This window comes from Neophocaena asiaeorientalis, unplaced genomic scaffold (assembly GCF_003031525.2).
Source record: "Neophocaena asiaeorientalis asiaeorientalis breed wild unplaced genomic scaffold, Neophocaena_asiaeorientalis_V1.1 scaffold5, whole genome shotgun sequence".
In the NCBI taxonomy this organism is placed as follows: Eukaryota; Metazoa; Chordata; class Mammalia; order Artiodactyla; family Phocoenidae; genus Neophocaena; species Neophocaena asiaeorientalis.
This window is the reverse complement of record NW_020174698.1, coordinates 6,882,894-6,900,569: the sequence shown is the minus strand read 5'-3', so window position 1 is coordinate 6,900,569 and position 17,676 is coordinate 6,882,894. Positions and strand designations below refer to the sequence as shown.

At 38.5% G+C, this 17,676-nt stretch overlaps 1 protein-coding gene across 3 annotated transcripts in view; it reads right to left on the bottom strand.

Annotated features, from left to right (window-relative positions):
• The window catches only part of ARHGAP18 (Rho GTPase activating protein 18), a 183,615-nt gene that overhangs the window by 40,487 nt on the left and 125,452 nt on the right, over positions 1-17,676 (bottom strand). For all 3 annotated transcript variants that reach the window (XM_024759044.1, XM_024759042.1, XM_024759043.1), the window contains exons 3-5: positions 14,285-14,523; positions 10,533-10,596; positions 6,060-6,238 (exon numbers count right to left, since the gene is read on the bottom strand). In XM_024759044.1, coding sequence (XP_024614812.1) covers positions 6,060-6,238; positions 10,533-10,596; positions 14,285-14,523 — 482 coding nt within the window. The remainder of the gene's footprint in view (positions 1-6,059; positions 6,239-10,532; positions 10,597-14,284; positions 14,524-17,676) is intronic.

Sequence of the window (17,676 nt, the reverse complement as noted above, 5' to 3'; positions counted from 1 at the left end):
CTTTTCTAGATAAATGAAGTTTTAGAAAACTTCAAATTCACAGTTTTTTAAATTTATTTTTTTAAATGGAGAGCAATAATCATAATTTAAACTTCTCATGACAATTCTGGATCATGATCCTACACACCTATTTTTGCATTGTGTACAAATGTGTGTCTGCCTGAGGTTTTCAGTCTCCTCACCCTGTCCCGAACTAACATTTCTTTTACTGTCCTTCTGCTTCCTCCAGAGATGTTCCATTTTCTAACAAACCCCCAACTTGAGCCTCCATGCAAGTTTTTAGCCTTCAGTATGCACTGAGCTTTGTTACCAGACAACCAAAGTTGCCATAAAACATGAATTTACTTGAATTAAACATAATTCAGTAAGAATCCAAAAGACACTAAATAAAGACTTAAGAAAATACAGGCATGCATCTAGAATATAGGATTCACCATAGTTATCATTTCAAAGCTATGACCTTAAAAACTGCTAAATAAAGCCTTACTGTTTGTAGTCTCCCAAGATAGGATAAAGGAGTGCTACTAAATTTCTATTGTATATGAAGGACTCAACAAACCAGAATCTTATTTGTATAACATCCCAAGCTATCCTGAAGAAGTTGTCAGTAGCACCAACACAAGGACACTTAAACTCACACCTAAATTAAATGCACATATACCTTGCGGGCACATGTCATCATGATCTTCCAGAAAAACTCCAGCTTCAAAAGCTTAGTCACTGAAGCCAAGCCTTAGCATGCCATGTAATCTCTCTAACCTGTTTTTTTGTATGAAAAAGAATCATAATATCCACCTCATACAGATCATTTGATAAATGAACAAAATAATTACAGAGCATACTTTCTAAGATATCATGGGTACACAAAAAAACAATAAGTAACAGCTAATTTTTCATCTTAACATACATGAAAGGTTATAAAACCTGATCTCCAAATTTAAGAGGAGAAATTTGAATCTGCTGTGAGAGATCATAAAGAATTAACAAAGATTGCCCAATGCCATAAGAAAAAGGAAGTGAATGTAAAATGAGGTCAACAGAGAACAATGTATTACATAAAGCCTACTGCTTATTTACAGAAGCAGGAGAGCATGGAGTAGAAACGGAATTTGAGGTTTTATCTGCTTAGACTCTCACCTCAGAGTGACGAATATAAATATTTACTTCACCAATCATGCTGATGACCTGTAGAAAGCTTACAGTACGCGCATGCCTTCTAGAAGATATACAAATAAATAAATGGTTGTATAGATGAACTGAAGCATATATGCATAAATAAATACATGGAGGGGCTTCCCTGGTGGTGCAGTGGTTAAGAATCCACCTGCCAATGCAGGGACATGGGTTCGAGGCCTGGTCCAGGAAGATCCCACATGCCGCAGAGCAACTAAGCCCGTGCACCACAACTACTGAGCCGGCGCGCCACAACTACTAAAGCCTACACGCCTAGAGCCTGTGCTCTGCAACAAGAGAAGCCACCACAATGAGAAGCCTGCACACCACAACGAAGAGTAGCCCCCGCTTGCCACAACTAGAGAAAGTCCGTGCACAGCAACGAAGACCCAACACAGCCAAAAATAAATAAATTAAATTTAAAAGAAATTAAAATAAATAAATGCATGGATACATTGACAATAATTATCAAAAGCATGGCACCTTAACAGTTTAAAGAATGATTTTCTAAATTTTATCTAATGTAAGTTCACAAACAGGAAAGCACTAACAGTAAAGCTAGATACTGAGCTAGACCCCAAAGGATGGGATAAGGCTTCCTTGATAAACACGGAACAACACAGGGGTAGAAATGGGAAGGTCATTTTAAGCTTGGGGCACAACGTGAATAAAATCTAGAAAGCAGGTGAGCAAAAATTAGTTTGTTAGAGAATAAAATGAGAGAGGAAGTTTTGTCTTTAAGTTTTTGAACAAAATTCCTAGTTTATTCCTCTGTTGGAATCAACAACTTAGAAGTCAACAAAGTCTTCATCTTGTTTAATTAGGCTCTACCATCCTTCACTTAAACCCCCTTCCATCTGCTGAGATATATTAGACCATCACTTTTTTTTTTTTTGCGGTACGCAGGCCTCTCACCGTTGTGGCCTCTCCCACTGCGGAGCACAGGCTCCGGACGCGCAGGCTCAGCGGCCATGGCTCACGGGCCCAGCCGCTCTGCGGCATGTGGGATCTTCCCGGACCGGGGCACGAACCCGCATCCCCCGCATCGGCAGGCGGACTCTCAACAACTGCGCCACCAGGGAAGCCCAGAAGACCATCACTTTTAAAAGATACTTTTGCTAAGGACGGTCTGGAGCCTGGATCATCTCTTTAGGCCACATGATGCATGCATACTCCTTTACTTTTCCCACTAGGCGTAAAAATAGATTCTTAAAAATATATGATAAAGCCTGGAAACAACCTAGATGTCCACCATCAGGTGGCTGGTTACATAAACTGCGATACATCCTCACAGCAGGGTACAATGTATAAATAAAAAGGAATAAGAAATATTTCTCTCTACTACTGTGGAGTGATCTCCAAGACATACTGCTAAGTCAAATATAAGTAAATAAATAATGAAGTGTGTATAGTGGGCTACCATTTATCTAAGAATGGAAGGATAAACCATAAAATTAAAAGAAATTTACCTGTGAAGGGCAGGGAGAGAAGAGGGTGATGGCTCAAGTATAGAAGTGAGACTTCTTATACACCTTGTTTTTAATTCTGACTTTTGGACCACTTAAATAATTTACATGTTTACAAAATAAAATTAAGTTTCAAAACAGCAATCCCTAAACATTCAATATGAAATGAAACTAATTAACCCAACCAGGTATGCAGTTGGTGGCATGACCACATGGAGAATCACTATCCTAAACGACCTAAAGCAGAGTAACTTGATTATTACAGTCCTTCCGGGATGTATCCCAAGGATACAACCAACGGAGGAAAAGAAAAACAGGCTTAAACTGTTTCTTAGTAATCACACTGTTGATATGCTGTGCATTAACAGAGGATAAAACACATAAATAATTATGTGATATTCTAACTGTATTATCTGCTGTATCCTGAAAACCACTATTCTCAGCATGGAAGAAAGAAGACACAGATGTACTTCTGTCCTCTGAAAAGGCTTTAAGCAATGACCAACTCAGAGAAAGGAACATTCCTAGTGTCTTGAACATACTCACAAAAGTATATTTCTACTAAATGGAATCAGAGTTTCTGGCAGAAACAGACAATTCTAAGTCTGAAGCAGAAAATATACCAGAAACATATGAGAAATTTTCTCTAGGGTCATGTCATATATGTCTACATCCATGAGTTAAGATACTATTTTTATAAGAAAATTAAAATGAAACAACACTAATTGCTCACTGATGAAAGATGCTCGGGAACAAAAAAAATATTGAAAACTGGTCAATGAAAGTAAGAAGTAACCCATTTGAGAACATTTTTCTTAATAGAAGTATTCAAATTAATAAAGGAAAAAAAGAAATTAGAACATCATTTTGTAACCATCAATAAACAAATGGATCCAAGCATTGATCAGCAGCAGCTGCTAATTTCCCACAAGACAACCAGATATTTTCAATCTCTTGATACATGATCACATATGAAGTAGTCTTGACCAAAAGATGAGCCTGAGTCTGATCAATCTAGAGTCAACCAATTTACAAGAAGCAGAAGAACATGGGGACAGAACAAGAAGCTTAATAACCAGGTTTCTTCAACAAATTTTGAGGGAGAAGGAAAGGGAGGAATGGAAGAAAGGATAAGGAAAAAGAGGGAGAGTAATGAAATAAGGGAGAGAGGGAAGGAGGCAGAGAGAGAGACACACAGAGACAGAAGGAGGGAGGGAGGAAGGGATTACGATTGAAAGGCATTATCAACCAACTGCAATGTATGAACCTTATCTGGATCCTGATTCAAACAAACTAAAAAAAAAAAAACATGAAATTTGTGATTCAATTTGGAATTTGAACACTGATTAGATATTTGAAATTAAGAATTATTAGCAATTTTTAAGGTACAATAATAGTAATATGGATATGTATTTTTTGGGTTTTTTTTCATTTATTTTATTTATTTTTGGCTGCGTTGGGTCTTTCTTTGTTGCTGCGTGGGCTCTCTCTAGTTGCGGCGAGCGGAGGCTACTCTTCATTGCGGGTCGCGGGCCTCTCACTGCGGTGGCTTCTCTTGTTGAGGAGCACGGGCTCTAGGCATGCTGGCTTCAATAGTTGCGGCACACAGGCTCAGCAGCTGTGGCTCGCAGGCTCTAGAGCACAGGCTCAGTAGTTGTGGCACACAGGCTTAGATGCTCCGCGCCATGTGGGATCTTCCCAGACCAGGGCTTGAACCCGTGTCCCCTGCATTTGCAGGCGGATTCTTAACCACTGCGCCACCAGGGAAGCCCTGGATATGTGCTTTTTTACAAAACCCTCTTTATCTTTTTGAAACAATACTGAAATATTTATAGATGGCAAAATATAATTCAGAGATGTGTTTCAAAATAACACAGAGTAGGGAACTGGTTGGGGGACAGGACTAGTCATGGGAAAATGAATGTTAAGGCTAGGTGGTGAGTATTGGGGAGTTCATTATACTATGCTTTTTAACTTTTGTGTGGTGAAATCCTACAAAATAAGTAAATGTATTTTTTTTTCTTATTAGTCATCCATTTAATACACATCAGTGTATACACGTCAATCCCAATCTCCCAATTCATCACACCACCACCACCACCACCCCCGCCGCTTTCCCCCATGGTGTCCATACGTTTGTTCTCTACATCTGTGTCTCAATTTCTGCCCTGCAAACCAGTTCATCTATACCAGTAAATGTATTTTTTAAAAATATAAGACACTCGGTAGCAATGAGAACACTCAGTACACAGAGGTTGGTTTCTAAACACAATCTGCTACTGAAGAAACAAGGACTCCTTGAAGAAACAGATTCCTTCTAATCTGAGAGGAGAAAAGTACAAGGTGAGCCTGGAACATCTTGTACTAGAAAGCAAAGGAGTAAAAGAATGAGGACATGTTAAAATGGCATAGGAACCAGCTTGAAGGGCTCCCTTTTGTCAAATCTGGGTAAATTTAAACATCAAAGAAAAACAATAATGAGTTATAAAACACTGAATAAAGAAAGTTTTTGAATAGTGATATTCAAAAACAAAAAGGGAGGAAAAGCACTATTATGGAAGATTGCCAGCCAATCAATATAGAAGAAATAATAGAATGAGAAAATCACCATTTCTCAAACACTAGTCTAATTATTGTTTCAGGCAAGGATTACAAATGCATGGTGAAGCCACTGGGCGGTAAGATATTCCCTCGGTCTCAAGGATCACAAATTAGTATTAATTGTACATAGGAAAAGGTATCTTTATGATGGGGAGATCCAGTGAACGTCTCCTTAACCAAGTGGTCAAAATTCCATCTCCAGTAAAGGGACCATCTGATGTCATGCCCCTCTTCTGATGATGCAATGAGAGGCATAAACATCATCTACGCAGTAGTGTGACCAAAAATGTTTAATGTGAATTCAGTCACCAAGAACAGACAAAATCAGAAATTTGATTTGGACTTTTTAAAATATTAAAGAAAAATCAAGGGATCTGATCTAGATTTAAGAAACCAAAAAAATATGACATTAAATGCAACATGACCCTCGTTTGAATCCCAGGTGGGAGTAAGGGAGAAGCTATTGATATTAAGGACAATATTGTGACAATTGGGAACATTTTAATATGATCATATATTAAAATATAATTATTGTTTTAATGTTCAATTTCTTAAGCATTATAACTGTGTTTTGTTTTGTATGCTCTTGTTAGGCTAAAAAAAAAAAGTGAGTTTATGTCTATAGTATAACCTATACGTAGATAGATAGATATATGTAAAAAGAAAGTAAAGGTTATACAATGTTAAATGGATCTACAGGAAGGCTGGGAGTGTATGTTATACTATTCTTTCAACTTTTCTAAGGACCTAAAATTTTCCAAATAAAAAGCTGATGAAAAATATACTCTGATAATGACATCTGAATAGTGTATTACGTACAGGTAACAGGGCATCGTCCCCTTTGCTCCTCTGGATTTTCTCTCTGGAGCTCTCTTTCTGATTGACAGCTTGCTCTGCAAATGATACCTCCAGGTTGATGTCTGTTTCAGAGGCAGGTGCCTCTTCAGGCACCAATGGAGTCAGCTCCTTTCCACCAACAACTAGGCTAGATGCCTGATCTGGGAAAAAGACAAAAGATTCAAGTGCTTTGGCTACTTCTTTTTTTAACTTCTAATACATCAACCATATAAACCTTTGGGAAAAGTACTATTTACTATAAGCAATAATTAATGGTTACTTTAATAGTAAAACGTATACTCAAGGAATTCTACCAATGGTGAATGGGGGTGTAGAGGAGGGAAGGTGGTGACTAGAAAGCCAGAGTTGAATTGTGGAATCTTTCTCTGAGGTCACAATTCTTAGACTGAGTCCAGTTCCAAAACATTGATGGGTGATCTCAAGCTCTGAATGAAAAACCTCACAAAAATTTAGTAGACTTAATCATTGCTTTATTTTATACTGGGAGAGTAAAAGCAAAAAACAAGGAGAGAAGGAGGTTAGCTTTACTCTCTCTTAAAACTATGATATACCATTTAATTTCCTTACAGTGGAACAGATTCCTGAAAAAGATTTCTTCCATGCCCTGCATGTCCTTCCTGGAATGTTACCTATCTATCATAGTAAAAATTCCAAAACAAAAGTTAGCACCAAAAATGTGGACTGCGGGAGTCAGGTCTGGAGGTACCTGGTACCAGAACCAACAGGTTTTGCACCAGATCATTACAAAGAATATAACAGCTCTCTTACAATTATAAATCTAATGAAATAAGTTCCATGTATTTACATCAACAGTTTATAATAAATTTAACATTATTTTCTTGGTTTGTTTGTTGTTAATCCTCCAGGAAAAAAATTAACACCTGAAAACTTATTTGCTGAAAACGTCAGCTTTAAGCTTGGAAGAAAATACTTCTAAATTTGGCTATTTGATAAGTTTTTGGTTTTTAACACAACTCACACTAGATAAAAACCTGGAATCAATGACTGGATTACTGTTATTTTCTCATTGCAGACCTTTAATTCATGGTGGGCAGCTCTGGATTACATCAGTAAGCTTACACATTACATTCAAATGCTTATATACTAACACAGCAAGGTGATGGAGGGTAAAGTTAATTTTAAAATTTAATAAATATGTCATATATACGTATATTATTAAAAGTCTGATGCCTTCAGAAAATGTATTTGTATTATCTTCTATATATTTTCTATACTTATAGTCATTTAAATCAAAAACACACAGAAAAATTGTTTTACTCAAAAGAAAATACGGATAAATCTAAATCTAGCCTTTTACACTCTCATTCAATAAGCAGTGAGGGCTTCGTGGTTGTAGGACTTATGTAGTACTCAGCGGGGGCCCAAGCTGGGTTTAACATTCTACTGTTGCTGTCTCGCAATTTGAACAAGAAGCCCTACATTTTCAGTTTTCACTGGGCCTTGCAAATTATATAGCTGGCCCTGGTGACATCTCACAGTTAAGAAAGTAAGTAAAATGGACCCATGTGAATTCCAAAAACAAGAGAAAATGTAAAGCTCTTTGATTGTATTTATCTGCTGCCATCTATGTCACATTATGCTTTTCCAACAGCCTGTGACAATTTTTTTTTTTAATTAGGATAACTAGACCTCTCTCCGATTAATTTTTAAAGTATTAACTTAAATGTCAAAGCACAATTTGAGTTTTACATTCCCATTGGTTTACACTGCTTTATGTTTTACTGTGAATATGTATGTTGGTTTCCTAGGAAACCATTCTAAGAGGAAAAAACTGATTAGCCATTTTCTTAAATTAGAAGCTACCTTTCTAAAAGCTGAGTGTTTATGGTCAAGAATGTTAAAACGACTCCCTCTTCTTAACAGCCCCATGTCAGAGCTACAATAAACACCACCTCCCCATACACACAAACAAATGTTCTGTGCTGAATTCAAAACTGAGGAGAATAATTATAATTAAGTTAGAATACATTTTATACATATGAAGTTCCTCCAAAAATTGGCAAAAATAAAAAACACAATATAGAAAAGGCTTAAGGATCAAATGGTAACTCCAGTTAAGGCAGATAGCAGGAAAAACAGTTTCAGGGGTGATAAAGGAGCACTGCTAAAAGAAATAGTTAACTGATTAATAAAAGTATCTATGAATCAATTATCTACTCTCAAAGAGAAACGTTAACAGAGAATGCTGAGATAAACCTTTTGGCCCTTAAAGCCCAAAAGTGTCAATAATATAATTTATTTAATCTATTCTCCTTTGGTTTTTAAGTGGATAATAGCACTGAGTTAGAAATATTTTACAAAACTCAAAGTTTTTCAATTGGCCAAAATAATCCATATCTTTATTTTAAAAAATAATTTCCCCTCCTCCTTGGAACTCGGAAAAGAAAACATAACACAAAAGTTTTAAAAGTTATTTCGGCATTATTAGTATTTCTAAATGTATGTATTAAACATTGGACTTTCATATACACAGAGTTGTATCATTTGATGAAAAGTTAAGATTGATACTTAGCAGTAGATTAATTAATTTGAAATGCAACAATGCTTGCAACATTAAAATTTTATTTTTCATTTAGAGTAAGTAACTTTGATTGAACATGCATAAAAGCCTACGTGTAGGGAAAACATTTAAAATAGACTACGTAGCTCACACTTACAGATTTCAAATGGAAAGAGCTCCACTTTTGAACTCCAGACAATATTTTCCATGCATTTCATTCAGAACCTTTCAATGTTTGCATAACACTGGTTAATTCACTGGCTAGCAAAAGAGCATGGCATTGCCCAGAACAGGTGCAGTAGTAAATACTCAGTGACTTGGATGGCATTATACACATTCTCTTATTATTCTGACTGGAGGCTCTATGCCCACTTCACAGCATTCCAGCAAAAGCAGATGTAAATCAGGCAGCAAGTTTGTCACATTCCACTCGGCTGCTGCAAGCTAGGCTGGAAGGGACTGCTATAATGAACCTGTCTTCCAGAACTTCTGTTTATATAGCCTACATCACCATCTCTGGCAAAGGAGGAAAACACCAAGAAAGGACAATGTTTTCCTCAGTATTCATTTAGCAATTGCCAGTCACTCTTCCCCAAAGCCCAAAGCATATTGATATTGGCACAAAAGGTTCATCTGTCTCTCTTAACGACCCAGCTCTCTAGCCCGCCTGCACTGGCTATTCCAGCCTGCTTGCCACTTCAGTGCCTACTGGCACACAGACTTAGGGAAACACCCAGTAATTTCATTCTGATATAAAACATGTAACTAAAGAAATATCCACAGAACAGTAAAAATCAAGTGCTTTTATAGACGTAAATATATAGACACGTATGTGTCTATACACACGCATGCATGTGCTTATATATGCACATACGTGTGTGTGTATATATTTTAAGGCAGGGGTGCAGGAGAGAAGTTCTGAGAAAAGTATGAAAGGAAGGATAAAGATACTAGATGCTCCAAGACTCCAAAATGTCCCGTATACAGTAATTTTGGACTAACCTTTGATTTTTATAGGAAGGTTGGGAACACTTCCCAGGCCTCCACAGTCTACCTGATACTCCACTACTTCCAATCCAAACACAACACAAGTAATGCCATGAACACTCCAGGTGCCAGGTCTTAAGGACATAAACAAAAGAAAAGTCCCAAGCGGGACTCAGGCAGCCACCAACAACCTTTGCTATAGTTTTTAAGTAACAGCACACTGAGGATTAAATCTGTGACCTTAATTTAGAAATTTTTCCTTTTTGTAAATCCATGAAATAGCTTTAAATTCTTTCTTGGTAAGTATTAATAAAGTCTTACTATTTATTTTCATCCATGCCTTGAATTTCTAATCCAGTTCTGAAATAACAGATACAGAAAAAGGAATGAAAAGGAGAGTTGTAATCAATGACACCCCCCTCAAAAAAATCTTAACTTAAAAAAAAAAAAAAAGTTTTTTTAAACTTTCTGAAAAGCAATCCATTTCTGAGCTAAGAACTTCAGATGTGAAAATGAGGTTCCAAATTCACTGGCTCCCCTCACCAGCTGTGTGGCCTTGGGAAAGTAACTTTACATCTGCAAACCTCACTTCTCATTTGTAGAATGGGTTAAGAACAATATTTACTACATAGATCTCCTGAGTTTATTAAATTAGGTAAATATCTCTGCATAGTACCTGGCACATAGTAAGCATTCGGGAAAACTGACTATGTACAGAGATGTCAGAACAGATAGACATAGACAAGTATTTAAAAAAAATCAAAGGCCAACTATATGCTCAGTCTTATGTAATCATCTATTTGGGTACTTTATATGAGTATCTGAATAGAATTTGCTTACCAGAATTGAAGATGAATATTTTAAAAGGTCTTATCTGTTTGTTATACTAATAAATGAGAACATACAAGAGAACAGGTCCAACTTACCATCTTTTCCTTGGTATTTGTTTTCGTCTGTTCTGACTGACTGTGATTCTGCACCATCTGGAGGCTAAAGATAGAACATGGGCCATTTAATCATCTCCACCTCACAACCAGAGAAACGGTACTGTGAAATAGCTCTATTACCAACCTTCAGAGTACAAGAAACGCACTCAGAATTATATCAATCACAGAAAACAAGGACTACAGGTATAATCAACAAGCAATCACCCAATAAACATGTGATCACCCACACCTTGTAAGACACACTACTAAGCCCCGTGGGGAATAAGGGCAACATCAAGAGTGTCCCTGCCATCAAGAACGCCGCTATAAATTGAAGGGAAAAGAAAACATATCAAAAAGTTAACAATATCCATTAACAGATGAGTAGATAAACAAAATGCGAGCCACCCACACAATGAAATATTATTCTGCAATAAAAGGAAACAAAGTACAGGTACATGCTACAACACGGATGAACCTTGAAAACATTATACTAAGTGAAAGGAATCAGTCACAAGGACCACATATTGTGTGATTTCATTTCTACGAAATCTTCCGAATAGGAAAGTCATAGAGACAGAAAGTAAATTAGTGGTTGCCTAGTGGGTAAGGAGAGGAATATGAGGAATGACTGCTAATGGGTACGGGTTTTCTTTTGGAGATGATGAAAAGCTGCTAAAATGGATTGTGAGGATGGTTGTGAATCTGTGACTACACAAAAAACCTCTGGATTGTAAACTTTAAGTGGGCGACTTGGTGAATTATCTCTCAATAACGCTGTTATAAAATAAAATTATAAGTCGACATGTAGGTAATAAAATAGAATTCTTCATATTTTTTTAAAAAGCTAGTAATAAATGTGAGATCAACTAAAACTAAATTACCAAGCAGGTAGTAAGAGCTTAGATATTCAAAGGAACTCCTTTTTCGAGGGGTTGTGGAAGTGACACCTGAAGAATGCAGCCCTCCAAGGGTTTATGGACACAGGAAAACATGGCTGGCTTCTCTCACCAGTAAGTGTGTCCAGGCTGTACTTCCTCCTCTCCAAGTAAGGCTTCAGGAGGAATTCAGGAATCAGGAAGGGGAGTCTAGATCAATCATACACAGAGGTCTATTTGAATGAACTGTCTTTAAAATACTCATTCCACTGGATTTTCCTCTCCATACAAAAGAAGATAGCCTTTGTAGTCCCCTCCCCACATACTTCAACTCAGGTGTTAGCAGAGGAGAACTCCCCTCTCCACCTGCAGTCCAAGAAGAGTCTAGAAAAGCACCGGGGCAGGTACGCAGAGGTGCTCTACTTAGAGGTTAGAGGTACCCAGGTCAGTGTAGAGCGACTACCAATCACAGAAGTGGTACGGGAGTCGTGGCACTACTTCAGTCCCCCTCAGGCAGGGCAATACCATCCTCTTCCCTCCGCCCACGAGCCTGCAGAAGGCCAGCACTCCACGGCACAGGGCACACAGGGAGTAATTCTAATCTTACACAGGAACACGTATTTTGGAGCAGGTGGTTGGAATTGTTTTCCTAAGCAATTGAAGATAACAGTGCAGATGGTATTCATTTCTGTATTATATTTCCCAGTGTCAGCAAGGGCTTCATGAGGAAGCATTTGAAACGGAAGAGCTGAATATGGACAGTCATCTCTCAGTATCTGTGAGAGACTGGTTCCAGGACACCCCCCACCCCTGCCCTTGCGGATCAACACTGGAGGATGCTCAAGTCCCTTATAAAAAATGGCATAGTATAGCCAGCCCTCCGCATCCACAGGTGCAGAACCCAGGGATACGAAGGGCCCACTGTACTTAGTTGAGAATAGAAGAACTGCAAGTAAAGATAGCTGGCCCATGTCTGCTTGAGGGATGGGGGACATATTTCTAATGGGTGGCAGTGTTTCGATTAAAGGCATAAAGTGTAAGCAAGTTAACATTATTTTAATTTACTTGTGCTATTTCTCTCTTATTGACTCCATCAGATGATACAACTCACCAGTTACCTTGAACTCAAACCATGTGGTTTAGACATTACCAAGAATTTGCTGGAAAATGTTGCTTGAAGCATTGAGTAGCAACATCCTCTTAGAGACTGGCAGGAATCCCACAGTATATGGTTTGCTTAGGCTCAGCGCTCTGCCCCCCCCCCACCCTTTTGTTTCCTCTTAACTCCCTCAGGGAGAGCTCTTTAATTGGGAAGGAAATGTCATAATACTATATTTCCTTACTATTCATTTTTCTACAGCTAGAAACCAAGTCCAGTCCTTCAACCCCAGTGGATGTCCCAAATAACGACTGGGTGGTATGCAAGCGCGTAACTGCCTCACAGCAGCCAGAGACCTACCTAGAGCAACCCAGTCACCCCAAAACTCCTATAAAATGGACTGGATTTGATCTACAATTGACCATGCAAATAGAGCAGGAACCTGCAGCTATAAAGGATTTCTTGGAAGAATGAAATGTCTACAAAAAGCAAAAAACCTCTATATGACAGAAAGATACCTTAAATATAAGTCCATTTAGTCCCTCATTCTTTAAAGATTTTTGTTACCCTTTATTTATAGTGTAAATACATCTCATGTATTTACTGAGACTACTAATATCAGAAGCATATATGTAAACCCAAACATAGCAGGATGCACAGTGGTTAAAAGCACTTATTTAGAGTCTGACAAATCTGGGTTTACTATCTACAGGACCACTGAGCAAGTGACTTAAAGTCTATGAGCCTGTAGAATGGAAATGATGATACCTCACTCACAGGACAGCTCTAAGGATGAAATGGGATATGGCATGGAAAGTAGTCGGCACAGTAGGTGTTCAGTAGTGGCAGCAGCAAATATAACTGCTATTATTATCACTGCAATCATCGTTCAACATCCATTCTGTTTGTTCTCACTCCAATCATCCAACTGGGTCTTCTAGACCAGAGCTATTCCAACTTCATCAGAGAACAGTCCAGAGTATAGATCAACTTTGACCTTAAGAACATCATTAAGTTCAGCTGACCTTTTTTTCCTCGTTGTAGCAAGACTTTCTTGTTGAAGGAGCAGACGATATTAATTTACATTTTGTGCAAGCTCTTGAGGTCCTCCTGGACAAGCCACTAGCAGCCTACCAACTGGCTGTACTGAGCCGCATTGTTCTACGCCATACAGATCTCCTACTTGTACCATGCCTCCCCGATAGCCATCAGCCCCAGAGTCTCTACCAGACTCCAACAGCTTCCACTAATAAATTCATCATCTTAGCAAATATCTACCCAAATCTTCTATGTGCTAGGCACCGTGCTAGGTGCTAGATGCAAAGGGGAAGTTATTTCATGTTCAGGGTTCTTGTTTTATAATTCAGCTACAATTAGCTCCCTCACATTCCACTTCCATTCATCCCCACATGAGTCCAGAGAAAAAGCAAATTTTCCTAAAAGAGTTAACATAGAAGGAAGAATCCTCTCCCTTTGACTTTTCTGTAAGTAACAATTAGCAGTCACATTGTCTAGGGGGTTGGGGCCATTCCTAAAGCTCCAAGGACACCTAACACAGGGACTGTCACAGAGAAATGTAACTTGCTTCATTTTCTGCCCCATCAGTATAACTTCTAGAAGGACAGGGGTCAAGTCCCTCTTGATCATGGAGAACATGGAGCTTTAGCGCCTTGCATGTACACGCCCATTAAGTTTTTAATGATCTGAATTAAACTGGATGGGTTCAATTGATTCTAAGCAATTATTCCTTTGCTTTATCAAAAAAGAAAACCTACCTCCCTTTCTTTTGACCCTCTCTGTTGAGCAAATATATCTCTGACGTCAGGAACCTGGTACTGTTTGTTTTTTTTCCTCAAGGTCTGGGAGACAGTCTCTACTCGTTTCTGAACAGCTGCCGCCTGTGTCCGGGTCAGTGTTGATAAAAACACCATGCTTTCTTGGGGATCTCCAGCAGCCTCTCCAAAGAGATTGGACAAACCGGCCTCCTTAAGCCACTCTTCTTCCAGTTCTCCCTCTAAGACAATAGAGAAGAATGGTATTTAAATCACAAAATATGAGAACGTTTACATTTTTTTAAGCTGTTTAAAAACTCTTACTGAAACTCTTATATCACAACCAAACCGCAGTGCTAAGAATCATCATTTGAAACTTGGACAACTGCCATAAACTCCAGGCATAAAGATATCAAATTTTAGATCCATTTCATATACACTCAATTAAAAGTTTTAAATGACTTCACATGTGATTAACCTCTATAACTTCCCTGCAGATTAACCAGGGGAAGATAATACTGTTCCCTTTCCAGAGATGAGCAAGCCATGAAAAGATAACTTACTTCCATCAAGTTACAGAAGGAAGTCGATGCTGGGGATGGCCATTAAAGCCCTGTTTCTTGGCTTAAATTCAGCACTACCCGAGTCCAACCCTAACTGACGGAAAGGCTTGTTTTCTCTGCTCGCTGTAGCTGACAGGGAGTGTGGCAAAGAAGTAAAGAGCATCTGGACATCAGGAACTAATCAATTTCAAATTAATTTTTTTAACCCCCCAGGTCAGCCCATCAAAGTCATGTTTTTTACAAAGTTTTTTTAAAGCACACTATTGTCAGCAAAAAGACCAAAATAGCTTATTATAGGAAACCAATTAAACAACTGAATCCATTCAAAACACTGAAAGGAAGTAAACAGTAAAGCAAATGTTGTATACGATCTAGTGACGATTCGGGTCTTCCCTGGCAGTCCAGTGGTTAAGACCCTGTGCTCCCACTGCAGGGGCACGGATTCGATCCCTGATCATGGAACTAAGATCCCATATGCGAGGCGTCGCGGCCAAAAAAAAAAGGAAGATCTGTTGATGATTAACAGAAAAACTGAATGATAACTAGAATAGATTTACTCCAAGCTCCATGTTTATAGAGGAAATTGAAAGATCAAGGACTTGAGACACAAAAGACCTGTGTCCTTACCCCATTTCTGCACCTTGATGGCCATGTCACTTTGGCCGGGTCACTTAGCCTCAAGCTGACTCTGTTTTCTCATCTGTAAACTAAACCACAGCTGCCCTGGGTGCCTCATAACCAAATGTGAGAATGTCACATGGGAAGAACTTTGCAGAGCTCTATTATAGTCCATATCACATGATGGAGCCCTGACTGGTGTGCCCATCTATCCCTCTCTACTATCTAAACTCCATGAGGGCAGAAATAAAGTATTAATAACCTTGGCTTCAAGAAACATAAGGCAGTGCCAGGCATTCTGCATGCCAGACAACAAAAACTGTTTGCTGACATAAAAAGTCAGCCGTGATTATTAATGCTGTTAAGGTAGAACTTGGTATATGTGTATCAAACCAAATGGCCAGAAAAAAGCTGATATTGCCATGATAAGGGAAGTAAACAAGATTACAGTATAGAGTCACTTGTTCCATTAAAAAGTAGAGGTAAAATTCAAACAATTTAAAGTCAAAAAGAAGGCATGGGTGTACAGAAACAGTCCCAATTCTTCTTGATAATCACAACACTCTACGAATCCATTTTAGTCTTGGAGAAGTATGAAATAGCTAAGGACACATGGCTATGTAACAGGCTTGAGTGCTGCTTTCTGCAGAATGTTTTTTCCTTACTCAGCAGGCCACTGGTATGCTGCTGCCATCTTGAAACATTGAGACAGAAAGGTTGGGAGACACTATTACCACAAAAAAGCTCAACTGGATTGGTAAAGTGAGAAAGAATGAGAGTAAAATGAAAGAGAACCCAAATAAAAGAATGAGTTGGTTATAATTTTCTTTTACAAATCAGTGTTAAATTAAGGAAAATCTCTAACTTTTCTTTTTCAAGTATTATCGGTTGCTTTTTTTCAACAAATGGTATAGCAAAGGAGAAAAGCCTATTTATGTATTGATAGATTTCAGTACTAAACAACTTGATGCTAAGTCATTTAGCATTATTAAGAAGTCTTCTGTTGAGAGCCTCCCTGGTGGCGCAGTGGTTAAGAATCCGCCTGCAAATGCAGGGGACCGGGGTTCGAGCCCTGGTCTGGGAAGATCCCACATGCCGCGGAGCAACAAAGCCCGTGCGCCACAACTACTGAGCCTGCTCTCTAGAGCCCGCGAGCCACAACTACTGAAGCCCGCGCACCTAGAGCCCGTGCTCCACAACAAGAGAAGCCACCGTAGTGAGAAGCCCACGCACTGCAACGAAGAATAGTCCCCACTCCCGCAACCAGAGAAAGCCCACACACAGCAACAAAGACCCAACACAGTCAAAAATAAATAAATTTATATATATAAAAAAAAGAAGTCTTCTGTTGAAAAACAGGTCACTACTAGCAGTGGGTCCCAAGGTACTATCTGTGGCTCTTACTTTCTTGGCATTTGTATCAACTTATACACCAAAGACTTACTTACAAACTTATAGATGGCACAAGGCATAGAAAGAATGCTAATATAATAGATGCCAGAGTTGGGCATCAGAAACCTAGTGTCTACTTTAATTTAATAGATTAGCAAAAAAAAAAAAAAAGCATGAAATTTAAGGGAGAAAAAAAAGTGAAGTTTTACATGTTTCTTCCAGAATATCAAATACAGTAGTGGAGACTGTGGGAAATGCAGCTAGAGACTTGAGTGAAATTATGAACCAAATACAAGAAGTAAATATGGAGGCTAAGAATGCTAATACCATCTTCCACTGTCCAAATCTGTACCCTGAGCTTAGCTGGCTAAACTGTGGCACTGCTGCCAATCTGGAGGATGATATTTTGAAAGATAAGATGACCAGTACTGGGACAGGTCTGCAAATCACCAACAAGGATGGATTTATGTGAATCTTTCCTTCTAGAAAAAGTTGCTTGGCTAGTACCAAGACAACTATCCTCAACCATTTGAAAGGCTATCATGCAAAAAATAATACAGACTTGTTCTCATCTTCCAGAAGGCAGATCTACAATAAGTGAGTAAAAGGTAGTGTAGAGCAGATTGTAAATCAATAAAATAAAGAACACCGAAACAGCTCAAGCTGACGGAAAAGCAGCATCTATACTCATATCATCAGCATCTATACTCACTAGAGGCCAAATGGCCATGTGGCTAGGATATCAAAGAAGGAATTTAAATAAAGCTTAGATGATTTCAAAATTCTAGTCTAAGAGTCTATGATACAGCAAGCTTAGCCAAC